General features: G+C 42.0%; 1 protein-coding gene across 6 annotated transcripts in view; it reads right to left on the bottom strand.

Annotated features, from left to right (window-relative positions):
• The window catches only part of NKAIN2 (sodium/potassium transporting ATPase interacting 2), a 1,108,222-nt gene that overhangs the window by 278,073 nt on the left and 803,734 nt on the right, over positions 1-26,415 (bottom strand). For all 6 annotated transcript variants that reach the window (XR_011019351.1, XR_011019353.1, XR_011019352.1 and 3 more), the window contains exon 4: positions 5,039-5,239. Coding sequence is in view for 3 of the 6 variants with exons in the window: in XM_068231451.1 (XP_068087552.1) it covers positions 5,039-5,239 (201 nt within the window). In the remaining 3 variants the exon portion in view is untranslated. The remainder of the gene's footprint in view (positions 1-5,038; positions 5,240-26,415) is intronic.

Raw genomic sequence — 26,415 nt, 5'->3', positions numbered from 1 at the left:
TCAGTATTCTTGTGCAGAGTTCCCGCCTCCTGCTTGTATGATAATGCTCACTCCTTCCTGTACCACGCAGTCCTCATTCTGTTGCCTGTGCATCATGCTTTTTTTGTGCCACACCTTAGTCAGTATTGCAATACAGCAATGGCATAATGGTAATGGTCTTCCTATAGCTATAGGTAAATGAAAAGGACAAGAAATGGAGTACATAGACATGTATGTACAAGGAATAGTGTATGGGCTGGTTAGAAGGTGGATTGCTCATCAAAAACTTTTGAAGCAGGTGGTTTTAGTACACGGCGCTCAGCACTGAGGGCCAAAACTAGGCCCTGCCATGGCAGTAATGTTATACTGCATGGGCGTTTAAGGGTAATTTGGGGTTCCGGTGATCGCTGGCCCCTGAATTACTCCTCCTTCCAAGTTGCTATAACTCAGAGGGGGAATAGTATTTAAAGTGGACATGAACTCAGACCTCCTTTCTGCTCTAAAAGATACACAACAGCATAATAACCTTTAAACAAAAAAAAACATGTATTTGTTACAGCTGATACAAATCCTAAAACAAGTCTGCCCCGTTTCTACTTCTTGATTCATAGAAGCAGATATATTGTTTACAGCCTGTACTTTCAAATGGGCTTATCTGCTTATCTGCCATAGGCAGTCATGTGACATGGGAGTATCAAATTACAACTTGACATTAGACACAAATGAAGGGGAATAAGACAGCCTAAACTCTCTGAATACATACAGGACACATTTTTTTGTGTTTTCCTTCTATCCTGTGCAAGAGTTCGGGTCCACTTTAATGCCGCCGGGATTTGAGCGGTAGTAGGGTCACCCTGCTCCCAGCTCACTGGTGGCATACTAATACGTACGCACAGGTTTGCATTGAGTGCTAGAGGGCCATGTCTCAATACTGCATATAACTAATGCCAACTATTATGCCAACCACTGTTATGGTCAAATGTCTTATACCAAAGTGAACATATGTTGACAAATCATATACAATTAGCTTAAAAACAGCCCGCCAACTAGCATCTCTCACAAGTTTCAGTCATTTCTCACCTAGAGACCAATTTTTTGAGAATTCTGAAATTAATGAAGGGACATTTAATGTCTTGTAGAATGGCTAAATACAGTATCAACTGTAAAACATAGCTCTGAGGCAGACATTACGGTATTATGAATAATGCATATTGCAAAGATAAAAAAAATCAAAATCAAAGTTGTTGATGTTGAGTTAAGTGGCTGTTTAGACCCCCAACAACATGATGTAATATAGTTCCAAACACAGTACATATACTTCTAAATGGTTTAGAAAGTCAGCTAGGTTAGGCATATGTTTTACCCTAAAGTTTAGTTGTCTGCTTCAAGATTAACTTTAATTATTAAATATTTCAATAATTTTGCTGTAGTAAATAAATATTCTCTCTCTTGAGGCACAACTGCCTCAGGCAAATTTGCGAGCCATGTTATAAATTATACCTGATTTCACAAAATTGTGTTTGCGAAGCACTGCACATGCGCAAATCAAAAATGCACACAGAACTTTCCAGCAAAACAAATGAATGTTTTTATTTTTATGTTCATGTTTTCAAGGTCACAGGTGCAGACTTGACAGTAAAGCAATACCACAGTTTCTAAAAATGATCCATAAAGCAAGGGCTGTCATTTGAGAGAGGCCTGAGTCTGACACTTGGTTATACACTTACATTAATAATATTATTGATTTTTTTTTTAAGATTGGTTGGCTCCACACGGTGTGATCTGTGAAATGAACATGGGGTGGGCAGACTCTGGGCAAAGAAATGATGACAGTTTCCTACCACAAAATGCTGGCTTCTCGCAAAACACCAATGGAGAATCAGTGGAAGAAGAAATTAGAAAGATGAGAAAAGCATGGAATGAGATCAAGTGAATAGCAACAAATAGATCTGAATAGAGAGTCTTCGCTGATGCCCTGTGCTCCACTGGGAGTAAAAGGAACATGTGATGATGAGGCTATACTTTATGCTCACAGGATTTCTTCTTGCCTTAAAGGATAAGCAAGGCCAGATTTATACTGTTTTCCACCACTAGGCTAAGGCCCTGTTTACACTTAATCAGTTAGTGTGCGTTTGTATGCTTTAGTACGCTTTAGTGCGCGTTTTTTCCATAGCATTGCATTGGAAAGAAGATTTCAGTTAAAACGCGTTAAGTGTGAACAGTGCCATAGGAAAATATGGGCATTACTTTGAAAATCAGTTTTCTTTCAGTTATAACTGAAAGCAACTGATTAAGTGGAAAAGAACCCTAACTGTCTTCGGGCTCCACATCCATGTGCAGCTTCTTTCTCATTCTATGTGAAGACCCCTTTGCCTTGTGTAATGCCCATATACTGCAGCCCATTCCTTTGAAGCACAGTTAGGCCTGTGGGCAACAGTTCCCTCTATTTATTGTGCTGTCCACTATTTGCAGCTTCCTCTTCCATTTGTAGCTGCCCCTCTTTTATTATATTCAGTCACAACCTTGAGCAGCAGCTGACCCACACTCGGTCCTGTTTGACCTTTCTTTGTCACTACACAGCAATTCTTTAAGGTTCTGTCAATGGCCCCTTCTTCTCTGCATTTGATATAAGGAATGAATAGTATAATGTGATGTAATTACAACTTATATGCAGATTGCCATTCTGCTGTTCATTCTTTCATAATCATTTGCTTTCAGTGAGAGTAAATGAGAACTAATTGTTTTTTACCACTATTTCTTTTCACTTCTCTGCCTGATATAACAGTGAACTGTCTGCAATACCTCAGTTTTCCAAACATGCTGCGTAAGGGTAATATTTGACTCTTCTCTCTCATATTTTCTACATATTCACTTTTAAAAAAAACATTCTTTATTTATAACATTTGAAATACACACAGAACGGACACCTCATTGTGTTGATAATGCACAATACAGCATAATAAAACTGCAGCCAAACAGTACTGTTAGTAAAAAATATTACAGACACTATATGGTATCAAACACAGACCTATATCAATACAATTAACACATCCCAGGCCATTGTTAAATGACTGAACATCAGGGAGCTAATGTTGCACATAGCTGCGCCCATGTGTGCACCTTACAGCCCCAAGTGTCACCCCATGGGGGTTACATAATAACACTTAAGATACCCCAGAGCTTAAAGGGAACATCTACCCAGGATCCCCGTTTTATAATTTTCTGGCAGAATCTGGGAATAATTACTAAATATTATCCATCTGGGAATACTGAAAGAGAAATCAACACAATGCAAGAGTGGACTGAGTAAAGAAAAGAGAGAAGAAATAAAACGAAAAGAGCCAGTGGCCTAGTAGCAGCACTAAAAACACACATTCATTTTTCAATTGCCGCTTTTAAATTCCAAGTCCAGAACACATCTCATATATGACTCTTCCATTTCTCAGGACACTACTAAAATGTTAGCACATGCCCTAAAAGTATCCTGCCTTGACTACTACAACATCCTGTCCTGTGGCCTACCAACTATCTGACTAGCATCCCTCCAGTCTATACTGAACTTGGCCTCTGGACTCATCCACCTCTCTTCTCACTCTTCATCACCTGCAGCTCCTCTTTGCCAAGCTTTTCATTTGCTGCCAATTAACTAGAGTATCCTCTTCAAACTCAGAAATGTAACCTACAAAACTCTCCACAGTATTTCTTTCGCATATATTGCCTCACTAGTTGCCAGATACCATCACAATCACAATCTCCGTCCTCCACTAGAGTCTCCTCCTCATATTTGCATATATAAGACTTCTCAAGAGCTTCTTTGGTGTTTTACTTAGGAATTAACTACAGATGTTGTTGGCGGGGCTTAAGGTGGCCATACATGGTACAATTTTTCAATTAGATAATTTAGTTCAATTATTCCGTTAGATCGAATATAAAGATTTTTCCAGCATGTCCGATCATTTTTCCCGAAAAAACGGGATAATTGTTCAAATTTCTTGATCGAAATTTTTTTTTTTTTAACTTTCATTCAATTCGATCATTTAGATCGAATAAACGGGAAAATTGAACGTTTTTATTGTACCGTGTATGGCCACCATTAGAAAGATTGTCTTTAGACCTGTAAGTTTGCCTAAGTTTATCTTGGACAAAGTTTCTATGTAATCCAACTGTGTTAAAGGATCAGATATTATTATGACTAAAACACCTCATGTATTTGTAGTAAATAAAAAAGATTACAAATCACATTACATGTGGACCCAAAATGTTCTGTTCAATGTAATTTATTGAACGCCTACCTGTAATTAGAGTCATAACGGATCTTTAAATGACAGTAACCACAAGTGCGTTTCCCCTACTTTCCCCACCTGCCAGAAGCCATTAACCCATGTACTGCACTGTCACCCCTCAATACAACAATACACATTGGTCTGGTATACAAGCACAATGTATCTGTACAGCGCTCATTTCCTGCAGTACTGACTGCAGTATTGAGCTTGATCCTTTATGCTTGGAGAAGCTTCCAGTGACTAATAACTGGTATACTGTATGAAACAAACACCTTATGAATACTTAGAAATAATAAACATCACCTAATTTTTCTCATACTTTTACACTGTGCCTAGCTTCAGATTATTTATTATTTATTTATTGTATTTATAAAGTGCCAACATATTACACAGATATACAACAATGCAATCCTTTCTTGCTTCTTGCACTGTAGATAAAATAATTAAGCGTATTTTTAAATGTTCAACAAAATTCTTTACTCTTTTCCTGCAGGTTTTTTTAATCTTCTGCATAAAAAAAGCAAAACACGAGCTATTGTTAGAGATGGCAATGCTTGGTAGAACTCATGGAGAAGCATGTGATCAGCTTATAGATTTGAAAGGTTCTGATTTGCTGTGATGACTTCCTGGTTTAACACATGATTTTGAACAGCAAGTCAAAACCTTACAAATCTATTAGCTGATCAAAATGATCACATGCTTCTCCATGAGTTCTCCTAAGCATTTCTATCCCTAGCTATTGTATGTAATAAAGCAATGAAAAAGCTTTTACTTACGGCAAAAAAGATCTGGAGAGAGCTGTGTGCCACTTCTATGTATTGGTACTCTAGAAAGCACTCGGAAATGGTTATATAACGATGATCTTCCGGTGCCCAATCTGGAGCTGGCGTTACTGATGTGACCATGCATCCCGGTCCATTTTCCATCCACCAGGAACGATGCATTGATATATTAAATGTCATGAGAAGGTCCCTCTCCTAAAATAGATGAAACAGCCATTGGTATACGTGTATATTGAACTTTTGAAAATAAATGAGAAATAAAATATCTCAAAGACAAAAGTAATGGAATTCATACAATGCTTAAAATAAAAAGTTTTTAATCATGTCACATAGAAGAATTCTATTTATTAGTAAATTCATATTTTAAAGCAGAGTTGCAAATCCAGGGTTACGCATGCATCTGTGGGGACAGTTAAACCAGTTCAGGGGATATTTACACTCTTTAATAACTGTTTATAATGTATACCATCTAATCAATGTATGTATAACAGCCTTTGGAAGGCATACAATAAAGTTAATCACAGACCTAATTAGCTGTTTGGAGAATATTTATCTGCCACTGAGTCGACCTGCTGATGTGACAGCAATCTTTAAAGTAGTTGCCTGTCTGCTGTCTCTGCACTGTGTTGGAAAGATATTGCCTAATTGCCTGTCCTTGTGAAAGGTGGGCAAACAAAATAGGAAGTTAATGAATTTAAATTTTTTATGGTTGCCATCGGCATGAAGGTGGCACACAGTCTCTAGTGTAAGCCATTGTTCTAGTGAAACTTGCCAAATATTTCCCTTACTCTAGATGAGATTACGTGAGACTTCATTTTTTTGCCTTGATACTGGAAATCAGAGAAAATTCCGCTTATTGGGGATATGAAAAAAGCAATAACAAATTATCAGAGTTATCAACCCTGCCCCTGTTAAGTCAAACTTAAAGAAAGGTTTATCAAACATCTACTTTAAAGTGCATAAAATATGAAATAAAAATTACATTCTATGGTTGATACACAAGAAAGTCTATGTTTAAAAAAATACCATTCCATTCTTTGTGTGCAGCCAAGCAAGACATTCCTAGAAGTACCAAATCACTTAAAGGGGCACTTTAACGGAAATTGTTTTTCTGGCATAACCCTCATAGCAGGTACCTAAATTAGGAGTATCAAAAACCAAGCAGCTTTTGCTTTTTTTAAATGCTTGAAAAGGTTATACAGAGCTCATGCAGAGATCTTGCCCATCCCCCCTTCCTCTGCTGACTGGGGCTGCTCCATAGCAGATCTCTCTCTGCTGACGCTGACGCTGAAATGTTGAAGATGTTAGATAAACAAATAAGCAAGGCAAATTACTTTACAGTCCCGTTTACATTCACTTGGCTACTTCTGTTTGCAGTGCTATGAACTTCCCCAGCACACAGCCTGCATGTCCCATACACCAGAGAGAGAGAGAAAGAGAGAGAGGAGAAATCAGCTGTTAAACTCAGCCTGACTCAGCACAGGGGGATGACACGTCGCTTAGCTCCAAAATGCGCCGGATAGGATATCTGCATCTGCTCTGTGTAACCTGTCAAGGACACATTTAAAAAAAATAAACTGCTTGGCATCTGAAGCTCCTAATGTTAGGTACATGATAACAGGGTTATGGCAGACACCTAATTTTCACCATAGTGCCCCTTTAAAATATATATTTCCTTGCAACCATGGCAATGCTACACTCTTACATTTTCATTTCATAACCCCGAACAGCTAATCTGCAGGCAGGCACACACATGTTCCTGTCTTCCGGTTGTGTCACCTGTTATCCTTATAACACATAGAAGCACGACAGAGCTATCGTATTTACTAAAGGGATTGCAATGAATGCAGTTGTGGAGAAACTGTTTTTCTTTTGGTTTTCTCATAAAAAGTTTAGTTACCCATCCATTTAGTTACCCATTACAGCTTGCTGTAATCTCGCAAAAGATATGCCGTTTGGGGAAGGTGTGAAGATTGCCAGCTGTCTGGGTCTTAAGGGGATCCCAATGATCCTGAAACTGATGCCCACTATTCCAACTATGTTCATTGTTTGCTCTGGTTTTTGAGAGTCGAGATGTGAACCATGGAACCTGATTTACTAACAGGATTCAAGGAAATATAACAGTGAAAAACTGTGGACAATCAAGGAGATGATGCACAGAAAAAAATAGGAGAACACAGGGTATAAATAAGCAAAACACAAAATCGACTCCTGATATAGTCCATCTCCTAAAATGTAACTTTTATTGGTTCTCTGAAAACATTTGCTGTAAGTGCTATGTGCTAACTAAAGTGCAATGTGAGGAATGGGGCCCAGGTTCATAAAACTCCACATATATACCGGTAGGTTTTATAAATATATTATTTTGTCCAACCAGTATGGTATGCAACAATTACTGCATATACCTTCATAATTTAGGTTTAAAACAACCACATATATTTATTAAACAAACAAGATTATACACAGTCTCCCCTCACACACATAGCACCTATAAGCTTTGTAAGTGATACAAAAAAATGATAAACCTAACACAATTAGGCTATATCCACACTACTCTATTTACAGATCGGATCTGTTTGAAACGGATCCAGTTTGGTATATATTGTTTTTTTTGTGTTCAATTTTTAACTTTTTAAATATGTTTGGAGCATACGTTTCCAGCCTGTGGAAACGTATGCCCGGGAGGGGGGGGGGGGGTGGGGGGCACCGAACTGGAGGGGAAGCAGCCAGGATGGGGCTGACAGCGGTCCATGGGGAGAGGGGTCCCCCCTTCCCCCACCTAGGTCCCCTGTCCCTGCTCCCCTCCAGCTATTTGTGCAAAACTTGTTAAAATGTAAAGAATGCGGCTGTCACCCCCTGTCCTGGCTGCTTCCTGCTCCAGCATGACAGCCCCCTCCCTACCCACAGGCTGTGACACAGTAATGGATCCTTTTCTGTGTCCAAAACTGCCTGTGTGGAGGCGGATCCGTTTTTACAATGCTCTTCACTACCCCTCCGTGTATGCGGGAGTGATTACGTTCTGGGGAAATGCTGCAAATGTTTGAAATAGTTTCAAGGTTCTACAGTCTTCCTTAGCATGTTATGTTTTCGAACACAGCGAGTAGAGTTACAGAATTTGCTTCTTGTAATCCCCTTAGCAGCATTTTTCTGATAAGGTAGCAGCACCGTGTGACCATTTTCTGGAAGGGTTCGGACTTGAGGCCCCTTTCATACAAGTAGTGTTGCAGTACTCTCCCCTGCCACAGCTTGTTGCAGTGGTCATAAGTCTCTATGAGACAGGCTACAGTACCCACGGTGTGACATGATCCAAAAGTAAACCAGAAGTTCCGTGTTCATTTTTAATAATTCTCTTTTAATGGTCGTACCATGGCTATAATGCTTGGTGTGACCAGGGGCGGCGCCAGGGGGGTGCAAGGGGGTGCTCGAGCACCCCCTAGAATTGTCCAAGCACCCCCAAAGCACCCCCTGGAGTGAACTGACTTCAGGCGTCTAAAAGACGCCAAGTCAGTTCACAGCGGCAGCCCGAAGCAGCAGAGCAGGGCTACGGTAAGATGGCCGCCCGGAGCCCTGTTCTGCAGACTTCGAGTCTGCAGTGCATGGCTTCGGGCGGCCATTTTCCCGTAGCCCTGCTCTCTGCATGCAGGCAGGAAGTCTCGTCGTGACGTCGGGAAGGAAGAGGATCGTGGACGCGCGGGCGCTGCGCGCCACAATGAGGTCGGGACTCGGGACAGGAGGTCGGGAAAGAAGGTCTTCTGGCTGTAGGTGAGTAAATGGGTTTTTCTTTTCTTTTTCAGGTGATGCTGATTGTGCATATTGGGGTCATATCTGCTACCGATTGTGCATATTGGGGTCATTTCTGCTACGGATTGTGCATATTGGGGTCATTTCTGCTACGGATTGTGCATATTGGGGTCATATCTGCTACGGATTGTGCATATTGGGGTCATATCTGCTACCGATTGTGCATATTGGGGTCATTTCTGCTACCGATTGTGCATATTGGGGTCATTTCTGCTACCGATTGTGCATATTGGGGTCATTTCTGCTACCGATTGTGCATATTGGGGTCATTTCTGCTACCGATTGTGCATATTGGGGTCATATCTGCTACGGATTGTGCATATTGGGGTCATATCTGCTATGGATTGTGCATATTGGGGTCATATCTGCTACCGATTGTGCATATTGGGGTCATATCTGCTACCGATTGTGCATATTGGGGTCATATCTGCTACCGATTGTGCATATTGGGGTCATATCTGCTACCGATTGTGCATATTGGGGTCATATCTGCTACCGATTGTGCATATTGGGGTCATATCTGCTACCGATTGTGCATATTGGGGCCATATCTGCTACCGATTGTGCATATTGGGGCCATATCTGCTACCGATTGTGCATATTGGGACCATATCTGCTACCGATTGTGCATATTGGGACCATATCTGCTACCGATTGTGCATATTGGGACCATATCTGCTACCGATTGTGCATATTGGGGCCATATCTACTACCGGTTGTGCATATTGGGGTCATATCTGCTACCGATTGTGCATATTGGGGTCATATCTGCTACCGATTGTGCATATTGGGGTCATATCTGCTACCGATTGTGCATATTGGGGTCATATCTGCTACCGATTGTGCATATTGGGGTCATATCTGCTACCGATTGTGCATATTGGGGTCATATCTGCTACCGATTGTGCATATTGGGGTCATATCTGCTACCGATTGTGCATATTGGGGTCATATCTGCTACCGATTGTGCATATTGGGACCATATCTGCTACCGATTGTGCATATTGGGGTCATATCTGCTACCGATTGTGCATATTGGGACCATATCTGCTACCGATTGTGCATATTGGGACCATATCTGCTACCGATTGTGCATATTGGGACCATATCTGCTACCGATTGTGCATATTGGGGCCATATCTGCTACCGATTGTGCATATTGGGGCCATATCTGCTACCGATTGTGCATATTGGGGTCATATCTGCTACCGATTGTGCATATTGGGGTCATATCTGCTACCGATTGTGCATATTGGGGTCATATCTGCTACCGATTGTGCATATTGGGGTCATATCTGCTACCGATTGTGCATATTGGGGTCATATCTGCTACCGATTGTGCATATTGGGGTCATATCTGCTACTGATTGTGCATATTGGAGCCATATCTGATAACGATTGTGCATATTGGGGTCATTGGACGTTTTTTGTTAAAATCTGCTCACATTGCGTGTATTTTCTTGAGAAAACCTGCACAATTATGTGAATTTTCTGGGAAAAGGGTCACCAAAACTTGGGCCCTCTGTCTTTGCGTTGCACTTTTAAAGGGAACCCGAGGTGAGAATAATATTGAGGCTGCCATATTTATCTCCCTTTAAGCAATACCAGTTGCCTGGCTGCCGTGCTGGTCCTCTGCCTCTTATTCTTTCAACCATAGACCCTGAACAAGCATGCAGCAGGTCAGGGGTTTCTGACAATATTGTCAGAACTGACAAGATTAGCTGCATGGCTTGTTTCTGGTGTAATTCAGTTCACTACTACAGCCAAATAGATCAGCAGGGCTGCCAGGCAACTAGTATTGTTAAAAAGGAAATAAATATGGCAGCCACCATATCACTCTCACCCTGGGTTCACTTTAAATTACAGTTAGCCCCGCCCTCATCCGGTCATGACCACGCCCATTTCTTCACCGCGGCGCGCTTCGCGTGCCGCAGGTTGTAGCCACACCCATTTTTTGCCGCGGCGCGCTTAGCGCGCCGCAGGTCGTCGGCTCCCCCGGAAATTGGTCCAGCACCTGCATAGCACCCCCTAAAAAAATTTCCTGGAGCCGCCACTGGGTGTGACCTTATGAGGCCATTGCGGAGCCATTGTCCTGCTGATGCTGTACAATTACACTGCCATATTCTGCAACTGGCCTAAAGGACATCTAAACTGAGAGAGATATGGCGGCTATTCCATTTAAACAATATCAGTTGTCTGGCATCCTGCTGATCATTCGTGCATCAGTGGTGTCTGAATCACACACCTGAAACAAGTATGCGACAAATGCAGTCAAACGCAAGTCAAAAATCTGTTTTGCATGCTTATTCAGGGTCTATGGCAAAACGTATATGAGGTAGACTTAAAAGGAAATGCGTACTGTATGTTGGCCTTCATATTGGTCTCATGTCAGATGTCCTTTAAGCACTTTGTGTGCATCTTTCCTGCATGCCAATCTCACATTAGAAGTGGCAGCCCATGTAAATCAATTGGCTGATTATCATCTAATGTGATTTCCACATGAGGAAACACTTACAACATTGCGACATGTTTCTACACACTGCATGGTTATCACAATTACAGTCACTAACTAATGTGAGAAAATGCATGCAATGTAACACAGACAAATGAGTGTGGTGTGTGAGAAGATGATGTCTTGGCAATACAAGTGTGAACGCCTCCTTACAACCACAGCATAAAATTGGCTGGACAGATTTACATATTATGGCAGGAATAGCTTTTCTCATGTACTGCATCTCATGTATGTTTTAAACTATTGGTCTGAAGTTTGGATCTAGTTCAAAAGTGGTATGAAATACAGTATAGTAAATTTGTGTTCATTCAAACATAAGCAGAGTATTTATAATATAAAAAAAAAATAGAAGAAACCGGAATAAAGCACCAATGAACGTCTATGGTCAATCATACCAGGAATATGAAGCGCCTGTTGGTGCAAACCATGTGGTGGGCTGTTCTTTATATAGTGAACCATGCACCATCTCTAACTACACATGCCACACACTGTATTCATGTGCAAGCTGAGCTCTTGCAAAAAGACCTGGGCAACATTCCTTCAGTGGCTGTGTGCAGCTTCCCCAACATTGGGAAAGGATCGCTTGAAGATACTTACTTTGCCAACCATGTGGCTATGACTGTTGTTATCCGTGCATTTCCTTGCACCCCAAAAAAATCTATATATACAAACTGTAGGGGAACCTTTATGAGGGTGAAGCATATAGACAATTCTCCATCCATATGTTTGCCTCAGTCCTGAACATTTGGTCGTTATTACCGGTAATCAGTACCTGGCATCTGGACCTACATCTAAGGTGTGGCCAATATTGGATTTAATACTGTTTCCCTGATTGGAGTAATTGGTGCTTGGCCTTTCAATGATGGCAAGACTGATCTTTTATCTTGAAATGTAATCATTGCCCTGCCTGGAGATCCTGAGGGATGCACATGTTGCAAGTTTGTATGCGGAAAAAGCTTGCTGATGTAGACAATCCACATCAGTTTCAATCACTGGAGGAGACGTGTTATATGTTGCTCATGGCTAACTTATGTGATATTTTAATGGCATAGCAGGCTGTACCACTAACTTCCCTCCCACTATACTTTCAGGGCATGGCCATGCTCTGGACTAGTCCTTACCCTCCCTCCCATTGATTGTTTTCAGTGGTATGGCAGGGCCTGCCCCAAAGGGCATCAAGCAGGTGATAAATAGGACTGGTGAATTCTGTGTAGCAAAGTAGACAGTCTATTGGAAGGAGCAGAACAAATGATTTTTTTTAAAGCCTGAAGTCAGATTTGAAAAGAACTTTATTTTTGTTTATAAAATCACCATGGGTCTGCAAAGTAACTGAAATTTTTACACAGTTTATAAAGAAATAAAATGAATAAAGTTAATTAAAAAAGTGGATATCCTCAGTAATTTGTAATAATGTTTAGCATAATCCAGTTCAACTGTGTTCATTAAACTCGTATTTCAGAGCTTCTTGCTGCTTTGAGAAAAATGAGAAGCATTGCACTTCTACTTTGTGTAGTAAGAACGGATGGTTAACATTGCTGTTTATGTTTTATTTATAAGTGTCAGCCACTTTAATTCATTTGGATTACTAATGGTGTTATTTTGTCACTTGCTCTCCGGATGTTTATTCATGATATTCCTGTCATTTATGCCCATGGTACACTCAAAAGCAAGGATTTTTGCTGGTTTGTCTACAGATGACTTTCCTATTTCAGCTTTATGCAATATTTGAAGTCACAATGTGAAAGTATTGTGTTAATGGAAAGCGTTAAAACAGAATATTGTATTTAAATTGTAAGGCTGTCTGCACACTCTATCCATGGTGCTGAAGTGCTTGTTCAGAAGAAAGACTGAAAGATCTATTACCGACTTGAGGACCGCAGTATTAAATACCCCTAAAGACCAGGCCATTTTGTCCTAATTGCGCTACTGCAGCTTTAAGGCCTCACTGCAGGGCCACACAACTCAGCACACAAGTGATCAACCCACCTTTTCTCCCCACCAACAGAGCTCTCTGTTGGTGGGGTCTAATCGCTCCCGCAATGTTTTTTTTTTGTAAATATTTGTCTCTATTTTTTAAAAATAAATGTACTTTTTTTAAATCTTCCCTCCCTCAGTCAGCCAATCACAGTGATCGGCTGTGATAGGCTTTAGCCTATCACTTCTGACCGCTCCTGTGTCCCTCAGAGAGACAGCCGTGTCACACGGCTGTCCCCAGTACAGCGCTGCCTTAGATCGGAGCGCTGTACGGCAATATAAAAACTGCGCCGTCTAACAGTCTCCGAGGGGCAATCGTTGCTGGAATACTGAAGGCGAGTCAGAGCTACCAAGTGAAGAAGTGTAGAATGTGAGTGAAGAGGTACCCCTCCAGGCCCTAGTGAGAAGATCCCCATTCTTCTTCAGTGTCTCAGTCTCCATGCAAAAGCAACGTCTCTCATCATGTGACAGGCCAACAAATACTGGCAGGTCACATGATGTGAAACATTGCTAGACTCATAAAGACTGAACAATTGAAAGGGGAAAGATAATGATGGGAGCCTGTCAAGGTGAGTTACCACTCTGCTTGCACTATGCATAGGGGCATCCCTGACTGCCAAATTCCTTGGGGGTACATTCAGCTACCTATACCGGGTGGACTTTCACTAACTACCTATACTCAGACAAATACCAACTACCTATACTGGTTGCACACATCCAACTACTTATACTGAGGGGACTACCACTGACTACCTAGGCTGGGGTGCCCCTCTGGCTACTCAGGGATGCCTCTGGCTGCCTAATACTTGGGTGACACCTCTAACTAACTAATGCTATTTAGGGGGCATCTCTGACTACCTAATACTATTTGGGGGGCACCACTGGCTGTTCTGCTTGTTTTTTTAGAGTGCATTTCACCTCATTTGCTGGCAGTTCAAGTTGGGGCTTATCTGATGGTAATGTTGTTTCTTCATTTTTTGAGGGAAAAGTGGGACGGTTTGCTTACCTGCGCGTCAGCTTATCTGCGGGTATAAACAAGTATATACAGGATTTGTTCTATTACCTATATAACAAAGTGCAAAGAGGTCCTTCCGCTACAATGAAGCAAATACTAATTATATATACACTCACAAAAAAAAAGTATAGATATATATATATATAGACCATAATTTGAATAAAATATGAAAACAGGCTCCAAAACAGTAAAAAAAAATGCTAATGCAAGTAAAGTCTTCCATAATATATTGATTAAGGCTAGTTATGACCTTAGTTTTTACTGTTTTCTGTTCTTATTGGAATCCTGCAATAAAAAGTAGCATGTAGAATGTAATGATAACCCTAAAAAAACTGGGTGAATAATAATAACTGAACTGTCAGAAAGCTACTCCAGATGCAGTTCACTTCTAGGCACAATATAGAAGTTTTCTTTATAGTTAGCAGACTAATTCAGACACAATGCAGACTCGGTTGGCACAGTGGAGAATTCCTTTCTTAGCTGGAGGTCAAGTGAGTCAGGAACCTAGCTGGGCATCTCAGAGAGTGCCAATTAATCTCATACACATTCTCTCTAACAGGTCACTGGTAGACTGAGTGGTTAGCAGTGGAAGTTGTAGATATACACCCTGCTCTGTCAAAAAACACAGAGAGGCTTGTAACTCTGAAGGAAATAAATGTCTTAAGCAACACAGTTTATAAAGAGCCTATTGCTCTAGTCAGCTGTTTCTCTCACAAGCCTGCACTGCACAACTGACAATGTACAGTCCAATGTTTCCCACAAGGAAGGCTGAGAGGAGCATAAATGAACTGTAAACCTAAAAATGTTCATGGACAGCTTGTCCATTGTACCCTTATCCCACCACCTCCCATGTCCCCATTTCTCCTAGCCTTGGCAATGGCAACACCTGTATTAATCTTGGTTTAGCCAATAAAGCTATTTTAGATTTGATTTGGAAGGCTCAGCTGGGAGATTAGTACAATATTTTTCACATATACATTCATTACATTTTCTAATAGTTAGAATGGGCAGATTAATTGAATGCCCACATATACAGTATCTAAGACCTAGACAAAAGTTTGGATTGTTGTATCAACTTTTCAAAGACAATATCCTAAAATCATACATACAAGTGATGAGCAAAAATGCAAATATTCTTTTCGCTGGATGTTCGACAAAATAAGTACAATTTTCGATTCGACAAGCAAAAATTCGCCCGAATATTTTAGCGTTTATTTTTGCCTAATGTCCGCGATTTTCGTGGTAAATTGCAAAGCCCCCTTACAAGCTAGAATCACCAAATTGGCAGAGTATGTTAAGGTGAACAATGGGTATAAGGGGAAGAAATAATTTTTCAAAAACACCTTATAGTTTTGAAGAAAATACATTTTAAAGTAAAAAAGTATACACTTATGCTATTATTATTTATTTTATTTTTTGTTTTAAACGCTTTAAACGCTTCAATATACATAGTAGTTTCAATAAAAAAAAAATATGTTATCAAGTGCACGTGTCAGTATTATTACAGTGACAGAGGGGAGCAGTGGCTCGGTCAGAGTGACCATCACCCCCATAAGGCAGGACAAGCAGGCAGTTGTACATATCCCATAAAATGACAGTGGCGGCGTTAGCAGTGGCTCGGTCAGAGTGACCATCACCCCCATAAGTCAGGTCCAGGAGAAGCAAGCAGTGTACATATCCCATAAAATGACAGTGGTGGGGGGAGCAGCGGCTCGGTCAGAGTAACCATCGTCCCCATAAGTCAGGTCCAGGAGAAGCAGGCAGTGTACATATCCCATAAAATGACAGTGGTGGGGAAGCAGCGGCTTGGTCTGTGTGACCATCACCCCCATAAGTCAGGAGAAGCAGGCAGTGTACATTTCCCATAAAATGACAGTGGTGGGGAAGCAGCGGCTTGGTCTGTGTGACCATCACCCCCATAAGTCAGGAGAAGCTGGCAGTGTACATATCCCATAAAATGACAGTGGTGGGGTGAGCAGCGGCTTGGTCAGAGTGACCATCGCCCCCATAAGTCAGGTCCTGGAGAAGCAGGCAGTGTACATATCCCATAAAATGATAGTGGCGGGTGGAGCAGCGACTCGGTCAGAGTGACCATCGCCCCCATAAGTAAGGAGAAGCAGGCAGTGTACATTTCCCATAAAATGACAGTGGTGGCGTTAGCAGTGGCTCGGCCAGAGTGACCATCACCCCCATAAGTCAGGTCCAGGAGAAGCAGGCAGTGTACATATCCCATAAATGATAGTGGCGGGGGAAGCAGCGACTTGGTCAGAGTGACCATCACCCCCATAAGTCAGGAGAAGCAAGCAGTGTACATATCCCATAAAATGACAGTGGTGGGGGGAGCAGCGGCTCGGTCAGAGTAACCATCGTCCCCATAAGTCAGGTCCAGGAGAAGCAGGCAGTGTACATATCCCATAAAATGACAGTGGTGGGGAAGCAGCGGCTTGGTCTGTGTGACCATCACCCCCGTAAGTCAGGAGAAGCAGGCAGTGTACATTTCCCATAAAATGACAGTGGTGGGGAAGCAGCGGCTTGGTCTGTGTGACCATCACCCCCATAAGTCAGGAGAAGCTGGCAGTGTTCATATCCCATAAAATGATAGTGGCGGGTGGAGCAGCGGCTCGGTCTGTGTGACCATCACCCCCATAAGTCAGGAGAAGCAGGCAGTGTACATTTCCCATAAAATGACAGTGGTGGGGGGAGCAGTGGCTCGGTCAGAGTGACCATCACCCCCATAAGTCAGGTCCAGGAGAAGCAGGCAGTGTACATATCCCATGAAATGATAGTGGCGGGGGAAGCAGCGGCTCCGTCATTGTGACCATCACCCCCCTAAGTCAAGAGAAGCAGGCAGTGTACATTTCCCATAAAATGACAGTGGTGGGGGAGCAGTGGCTCAGTCTGTGTGACCATCACCCCCATAAGTCAGGAAAAGCAGGCAGTGCACAAATAAAGAAAAATCCAGAGGCAGATAGGAACATTGGTTTGGACACAGCGACCATGCTTAAAAAAATACTTTTGTTTTAGAATACAAGTACAATCCAGCCTGCTGTAGCTTGTATTTGTGGAGATTTTCAAACCACAAACACACAGTAGACTGCAAATAAATGAGCAGTAGCTAGCTAAGCTCTCTCTACTCCTATAACATCCGCAAAGGGCTGGTGCACACCAGAGCGGTTCGTGGGCGTTTTTAAAAATGCTTGGGGACAGAAAACTGCTTGGCTAATGTATTTCAATGGACTGGTGCGGTTTGTTTTTTCCCCAAACGCAAACTCGTGGGCTGCAGCATTTTCTGAGGCATTTCTGCCTCAATGTGTTAAGCTTGGAGGTGTAATCTCCACAGTCAGCATGCAACACATAAGCTGACGTGAAGGAGGTACACACACCAGCACAAGGAATCAGGATATCCCCAGTTTAGTGGAGGAGAGGACTGACTCCAATAGGAGATTGTGGTGCACAGAGCCGGTGCAGATCCGAACAGCCACAAACAACACTTTCGTAATAACGTCTCAGCGCAAAGTAGCGCTGAGCGCATAAACCAGGACTGAGGAGATCAGGACAGGTAGACAGAATGAACGCTTGCTAAACTAGCCACTACTTAGTGACAGCACAAGCGTCCACAATAAAACAGACTGGAATGAGGCAGCCAATGCGTTTGCAGCAATGGCGTGCCTCACAAAGACAGGACAGGATAGTCAGGAAATAGCAGGATCAAGATAGATGAACGTAACACAGATAAATATACAATAAGTATGATTTCCTAGCGTATTACAATTACAGCTATCAATAAAACTATTTGTAACGTCTGTCTAACATATGTATATATCGGCAATGAACCGATATATGACATAAGCAGGAACTCTGACTAAGGCTGGAGTAATACAGGGAACAGGACTCAGAAGGATTCGCTATCTCTTCGCAGAGATGAACGCAATCCACAAACAGGACCAGGAACAGGATAACTAGCTCAGCGTGCTGGAACGCTGACTAACGGAACATAGGATATAAACAGTTCGTGTACGTATATATCAGCGACACTGATGTATCAACGTAACACGAATACAAGGAAAATAATAAAATGCGCAAGTATGCGTATATATTGGCGATGAACCAATATATGACACAAGACAAGCAGAGTAACAACTTCTAGAACAAGAGCAGAACTAGGAGGACTCGCTGACCCCTTCGCAGGAGTCAGCGCAGTCCACACGGACTAGGAACGAGGTGGGGCACGGGCAGAGTAACAGACAGAATCTGAGACTATGGTAGCCCATCAAGCATTGCAGGAAGCAGTTCTTTATACTGAGGTCATCCAATGGGAGCAGACCTGCAGATTCCCACACAAGTGAATGGTAATTAATCACAGGCTGACAGCAGGAAAAGGCAGACAATGATATGCAGCCTGCAGGAAAGGGATTGCCCCTCCATTGCAGCAGACAATGTTTGTGTCCACAAAAGCATATTAAACTGTCATTAACTTCAGAGCGACTGCAGATGGAATCAGCAACTAGTTTAAGTGCAAACCAAACTATGCAAGAAAATGCATGTAATGACATCAGAACTGCTTGGGTTACAATACCACTGCAGCCAGCAGTAAACGCTGCAGACATGATCATAACACAATGTTAAAGTATAGAAAAGTGGAAAACCGCTCTGAAAAACGCTAGATCAGACCCATTTTCCAAGCGTTTTTGTTACAGAAGCTGTTCAGTAGCAGCTTTACTGTAACAATATATGAAATCTGCTACACAAAAACGCTCCAAAAAAATGCTAGGCATGTTTAGAAAACCTCTGTAAACATGCCTAGAATCGCTCTGAAAATCTGCTTCAAAAACCTCTAGCGTTTGCAGATCTGCTAGAGGTTTTTGGTGTGTGCACTGGTCCTAACTCTTCCCAACAGAGGCTGGTGTGTCAGAGAGATAGTCTTCTGAGGGGGCTGTCTGTTGTCTGATTAGTTGTAGTTATATGGTTACTGCGTCAATTCTGCTGCTAAGAATCATTGGAGGCTTAATATAGGGAGTGAAGACATTACTTCCTATTAATCTTCAAATTTTCATGCTAAGCACATGTCGAATATAGCAGTTATTTTCAAAAATATGACACATTTCCTCTAATTTCGCTATTTGGGCAAAAATGCAAACATTTAAGCTTATTTTCATGAAAATTCGGCGAAATCGAGAATGGTATTTTCGATGCAAAAATGACTATGGCGAAAATTTGCAAGCAACAATGAATCTCTGGGGTAGCAGGTCAATTAATCACTTCTTGCAGAATGGGAATTTGTAAACGTCCTATTTGTGCACCTTTAGTGCAAACAGGACACTTAAATAAACATCCGTTCTGCTGAAGTGAATGTGCACCATGTGCCGTGGAAGCAAATTCATACCCTTGAGTAGAGATGGCCCCCTGATTTTAGGTTTGTGAAACTTCACCAAACGATCGATTCGCGTGAACTTTCGTGAACCGCAATAGACTTCAATGGGGAGGTGAACTTTGAAAACTAGAAACATTTATGCTGGCCACAAAAGTGATGGAAACGATGTTTCAAGAGGTCTAACACCTGGAAGGGGGGCATGGCGGAGTGAGATACATGCCAAAAGTCCCGTGGAAAAATCTGGATTTGACGCAAAGCAGCGTTTTAAGGGCAGAAATCACATTGAATGCTAAATTGCAGGCCTAAAGTGCTTTAAAACATCTTGCATTTGTATACATCAATCAGGGAGTGTAATTAGAGTAGTGCTTCACACTGAGCTACCAAACTCACTGTGTAATGCACTGCAAACAGCTGTCTGTGTTGTGACGGCCGTGGTGGACTACTGCGCAGTGCGCACCATGGCGAGATTGCTCTTCCTCACTCAGTGATGTCAGGCAATGTCTGTCTGCCTTATCAACTTTCGATGGTTCTTTCTCTACCGTTGTTAAAGCTTACATCTATTTTTTTAAATATTTGTTCTGCTTGCTGTTCAGTACCTGGTTGACTGGTATCAATACAATGTGAAGCTGTCACACACAGGTGCAGTGAACAGTTATGCAGTGACTACTGGTATATAACACTGCGTGCTTTCACGCAGGTGCAGTGAACATGAACAGGTATGCACGGTCGGACTGGTATTACAAATGTGCAGCTGTCACACACACAGGTGCAGTGAAAAGGTAGGCACTGAATGTGCTGGTATAGCAAGCGTGGGGACAGACGTGGCAAGCAGCGGAAGGCAAGACAGCGCAACAAGCCGAACCGGCGGCCAACGTTTGGGGTGGAGCCCATAAAAACTCTATGCAAAGTACTACAGCTTGGCTTGTAAGTGTGCAATCTTTTTATAATTAAAATTATTTTACGCTATGGGAGCTCTGGTATGTCTTTTTTTGAGGTGCTAAAGACCAGCAACTGCAGCTTGGATTTTAGGAGGAGAAATTTCCAGTGAATGGCAGGGGGCGGCCAGATGACCTCATAAGCGCTGAAGACCCACTTGACTGAGGGTCATAACATAGCAGTGAGTGGCCACTGTGTGGGGTGTGGTGGTGGTTTCTCACTGAAGTGGGCATAGCAGCCTCCCTGGGTGGAAATTGAGTTTAATCCTGGATACTAGCTGTGTATAAGAAGAGGTTGTTGGGACTTTTATGAGCGCAGCTAATCTGTGAACTAACTGAATGTGCTGGGCCTGGCAGTGGCACAGTATAGGAATTAGGAAGGGCCAGCTGTGACTGACAGGGCTATATATGCAAGTGTCAGTGGGACACACACAAAAAAAAACAGATCACAAGAACAACATTAGCTCTCAAAAAAAGCTGTTGTGGGGTGCTTTTTAGCAAGAAGTATCAGCAAGGAGCAAGCTAACAAGCCTAACAACAGCCTAACTAAGCTTTTCCTAATCTCTGCACTCTCCCACTAACTACGCAGCACACAGAGTGATATCATGGCCGACGCAGCTGCCTTTTATAAAGGGGGGGGGGGGCTACAGTAGGGAGTGTAGCCTGATTGGCTACCATGTGTCGGCTGACTGTGCTGTAGAGGGTCAAAGTTTAGCCCAATGATGTAGTATAGGATAGTTGCATAAAGTTCGCGATTCGACGTGAACGCGAACCACCGATGTTCGCGCGAATAAGTTTGCATGCGAACCGTTCGGGACATCTCTATTCTAGAATAGAAACATATTGCAGATAGTATTCTACACACAAACACTTCATGCAAGACTCATGGTAACATAGTGTGTGTGCTGGACAGATACCCATACAGCTTACTGCTCTGTGCAAACATGTGGCGGTTGTGATTCAGTTTATGAAAATGCTATGAAGAACACCTGAATGTTTTGGAGAGGATTGCTACTGATGACAAGATACAAGATTGTACTACATCAGAAAAAAAAAAAAACAAAAACAAAGCGTTTGGTGCAAACAGTGCTTTCCAAAGCTAGCCCAAGGCAGACTTTTGTTTAAAAAAAATGTATCAGGTAGCTTCCATTACTCTAGCTCCCTGTCGCTTCCATGTTGTGCAATTGCTGATTTACTGAAAAACGCAAGCAAACATGGCCATGACCCCTGGGGTCATCACGCTGCATCTCTATGCATCTCAACATAGAGCAGGCAGGCGGGGGAGGCAGAGCTGCCCAATCAGAACTGGGGAAGGGGCCTCTCCTGCAAGGGACACCCTTCCCCCTGCTAGCTTCAGAAGGTGATGGGGGGCAGAGAGTGGCACAGGGGGGGCACAGAGGCATGTCATGGAGCAGGGAACATGCCTCTGTGTCCCATCTACCCTCCTGCGCTGCCCGGGGTACACTTTTAAAGAGGAAAAGCAAATAATGCCCCTCAACCAAATAAATCATAATGCCCAGCTTTTGGAACATAAACAGTCCTATTCTTACACATTTTTAAGAACACAGAGAATCAGAAAACTGGAACCAACAATATTCAGCAAATAGAGAGGAAAGATGCCGAAGGTGCCTTTCTACACCATGACTATGTAGGATGCCACATAGAGCCTGCAATGGTGAAGACAGTGCAACAACTGTGGTATGATTGTTTTTCATATCTCCATTACAGTTAGATGGTAGCTACAGTGTGCATAAAGATTACTAATGCATCCAATGACAAAGTAAAATAAGCAGCGCAGACCTGTATTTGGGAGAAGCCAAATGAATGAAGAAACTAGATTCAAAAAGCACTTCAGCCTGCAGAGGGATCATTAAGGCATCATGTGACCATTATACCCATTCGTTACTGGTCTTTAGGGAAGTTTTGCCTTGAGCGGGTTTATAAATCTGTAATAAAGGAGTGGTGAGAGCATTGGGAATGAGAAAAACAGTTTTATTTCATCTGAAATCTGTTAAGAATCCTTATACATTTTCTCATATGCCTGCTTCCAATCAATGGAATATCTAGGGAAAATAACACATACAGCAAGCACTGACATTGTGCCTTTTTTGTAGGGAGAGGCGGGAAGTCACAAGGTCTGAGGTGAGACATGGCAAGTAGGAATGAGGTGCGGCAGTGGCATACACAGTAAATAGGACAGGGTACATATATTTTCCCCCCAGAAGTTCATTAGCACTTTGGCACACTATTAAATTGCTCTGCAATTCAGGTGGCTGTCAATTTTAGAGAAAAGAATGGCACCTGCATTACCTGCATTACCCTTCATTGTGGAGCTGACCTCATTAAACTGCACTAAATGGGTAATCTCTGCATTGTGCAAGCGACAATGCATTGCAAAGAATGCACTGCTGTGCAACAAACACATCAGATTGTGCTGTTGCAGTTGCAGTCTGATGTTACATTGCTGAAATCCACTTAGTAACATTACCATTTGCCTAGGCCCCCTAGGCAACAGCATGTCCAGCAATTAACAACAGATTTGTGTTAGAATAGATTTTAGAATTAATTACTAAATATGAAATGAATTTGGTGCACCTGTTTTGAATGCTAGTTGTCTACCCTGCCTATAATTAGGCTCTACACTCCTATGCTGTTAGTCATTCGGATGCAGCCTGTCTTAAGAAGCGCTGCCACCTCTCCCTGCTGTGTAAAAAAACAGCCTAGTTTTGCCTTGTGGATGATCCGGCTCTGGCTGTATAGTACTTTGCAGGGCAAAATGTATTTTACTGAAAGGATCCCGCTACTCTTAGTTTAACTTGAAAGCTCCTTTGTAGAGCTCCTTTGTGTAGATAAAAATTAAGCTGTACACAAATCACATTTTGCAAAGTATTATATCTGTTTTCAAAACAAATTGCTATAGCACTTATTATGCTGCATAAGTAAAGATCTAAAATGAGAAATCCTTGAACTGATATGTAGGCAATTAAAACTAAAGCAGCAGCCACTGTGGGAAGAATCAGACAGAACTAGGTCAGCTTTGTTTTACAACATCTCTCTCCAAGTTACAGAAATATTGTATGGCAGTATTCCGGGGTTTGATAAAAGTTACTTTTCACCTCTCTGAAGACAATATGGGCCCTACTGAACTTGCTATAGTTATCTAAGCCTAAAGGAATGCAAGCCTGCTTCTGGAATCTGGGTCAGGTCATCACAGAGTACATGTGCCATAAATATATTGTACTGAAGTATTGGATAACAAAGAAACCTGGTTGTGAGAAGCATTGTGAGGATGCAGAATAAAGAGTGATACCAAGAAGAATCTATTAGATTAACCGCTTCTTTATGGACCACTTAAATTCTGATTTAAAAAAAAAAAATGGAAAGATGTGAAACAAGTGGAAAAAAAATGTTTTTCAATCGTCTAAATATACTCATTGTACAGTACCACCTGTGTGCATGTTGTATGGGACTGGACAAAGACATAACTATAGTCTGACACTCTGTTATACAGATCCCCTTAGAGGATTTTCACACTTTTCACATAGCATTGTGCGTCCGGGAAAGTAGGATCACAACGGTGTTGAAAAGTAAGATCGCACACCACAAGTGCAGTGTGACACATACAATAAAGCACAAAGTACTGTGTTTCTTTAAAAATAAGACAGTGTTTTATATTAAATTTTGCTCCCAAATATTTTCAGAGCATGTCTTATATAACTATCAGGAAGTGTCTCTTAGCATAACATTTCCTGTTCCTTTGTACTGTGCTGTTCCTGGATTTGATGGTATGCTACTGTACTGATCAGGCACCTGCCCTGTCATTCCTGCACACAGCTGATAACCTTGCTGTATGCAGGGATGACAGGATCGGTGCCTGATCGGCACTGCACCACTGTATCCCCTCTGGCTGGCTGCCTCTTCCTCCTCTTTAACTTCTGCTAGGGCTTATTTTCATGGTAGGGCTTATATTTCGAGCATTCTTGAAATTCCACCTAGGGCTTATTTTCAGGTTAGGGCTTATTTTCGGGGAAACAGGTAGAAGTATGCTTCTCTGCAACTTTAATTCACACACATCATCCGGTAATTGCACAGCCTGCTGTGCATCATTCTGATGGCCTCTAACGAACAGATATTAATGAACATGCTCTTGAATCCCCTGCTGCGATGCAATTATATTGTCCATTGCAGCTCAACACAACGGATACAGTGTGGATGCACCCTTGTTGTGTAAACAGTGTTGCACACAGCTTTAATGCCTTATTGCCATTTTATAATACAGTGTTAATGAAGTTTTCAGGATTCCACCATACAAACCAGATGCATCACCTAACAGAGAGGCGGTTCTTACTCCTTTCATGTCAACAGTTACAGTTTATTGATGAGCTATGTTTGCCTAGAGGCGTTCAGAATATTTCCTTTCTGAAATGTTAGAAAAACTCTCATTTTTTATCTATCAATTCCAGCCGTGTTCATGATTGACATTCATAACATCATATCCATGGATTCAGGAAATGCTTGTCCCAATACATATTTTAACAATATTGGCAAACAGCTTACTAGCACAGGAGTACCGCAATATAAATGAATATTGAAATGTTTTAAAAAATGATGAACCTTCCAAATAATCTTACAAAATGTTGTTTTTCTGGCTGCTTCACCCGCCCCTTTGTTGTATGCAAGTCCCTCCAGCCTATTCCTCTTCTTCTTGGTTTACTTGTATATTTACAGCTATATTCTATTCTACCTTTCTTATATATTTTACAGCCTGCTCTTTTGCTCCACTCCCTCATGTGGCACAACCCTGCCTTTTTCCCTTCTATTACCATTTGTTTTCATCAGTTGCTTACCTTCCTGTGTGGCTCCAATTTTGATCTCTGATATTTTTTTTACTGTTTCTTCCTTTTGAGATAAACATACAGTAGATACATTTCGTACTAGTCCTATTAAGAAATGTAAGTCCTTTTATGTTTCCCTGTACAGCTTATGTTTAAAAACTAGAGTTGTTATCAATGCAAATTAGTTTGCCATACAGCTTGTCAAATTCAGCCCGCTGTCCTGAAAAGTAAATAAAATGCAAAACAGTTTTATCTAGTGCTGCTGATGACATTAAAGTGTTTTAAAATGTAGAGTTTTGCAACTGAATGAAGCTGATTTTAAATTAGGCAGTAATAGCTGCTGTTTGGAATTCCATCTTAAAAATAAAGCTCTTAAACTGGAAATACACATATGAAACTCTGTTCTATGTTACCAATGTTTTGTTTACCATTAGTAAAACACATACAATTCATTATCTCATAAATTTGTTTTCAGTTCAGGTTTGCTTTAAAGAGTAACTGTCAGGCATAAAATCAAAAATCAATTCTTTATTTTTATCTGGTTAATGTATTACTGGTAAAGTAATAAGAATGCTAAGCAGGCAATCCAAAAGTTAACCACTTGCCGACCGCCCACTGCACAGGGGCGGCCGGAAAGTGGATCCCGCAAGGACCGCCGCATGCACAGAGGTGGCGGTCCTTGTACGGGCATGGGCAGAGCGATCGCGTCATCCGTGACGCGATCTTCCGCCGGGGATCGATGGCCGGGAATTTAGCCTCCAGCTCGCTGGCCACTTAGCAGCGCCGGTGGGCGGAGGAATACAAATCTCCACCCATCCATGCTTATAATAGGCTTTGTAATGTATACAAAGCCTATTATACAGGCTGCCTTCTGCCCTGGTGGTCCCAGTGTCCGAGGGACCACCAGGGCAGGCTGCAGCTACCCTAG

The sequence above is a fragment of the Hyperolius riggenbachi genome, chromosome 4 (genome assembly GCF_040937935.1).
Source record: "Hyperolius riggenbachi isolate aHypRig1 chromosome 4, aHypRig1.pri, whole genome shotgun sequence".
NCBI classification, from domain to species: domain Eukaryota; kingdom Metazoa; phylum Chordata; class Amphibia; order Anura; family Hyperoliidae; genus Hyperolius; species Hyperolius riggenbachi.
The sequence above is the reverse complement of the archived record's forward strand: the minus strand, read 5'-3'. Positions and strand labels throughout refer to the sequence as shown.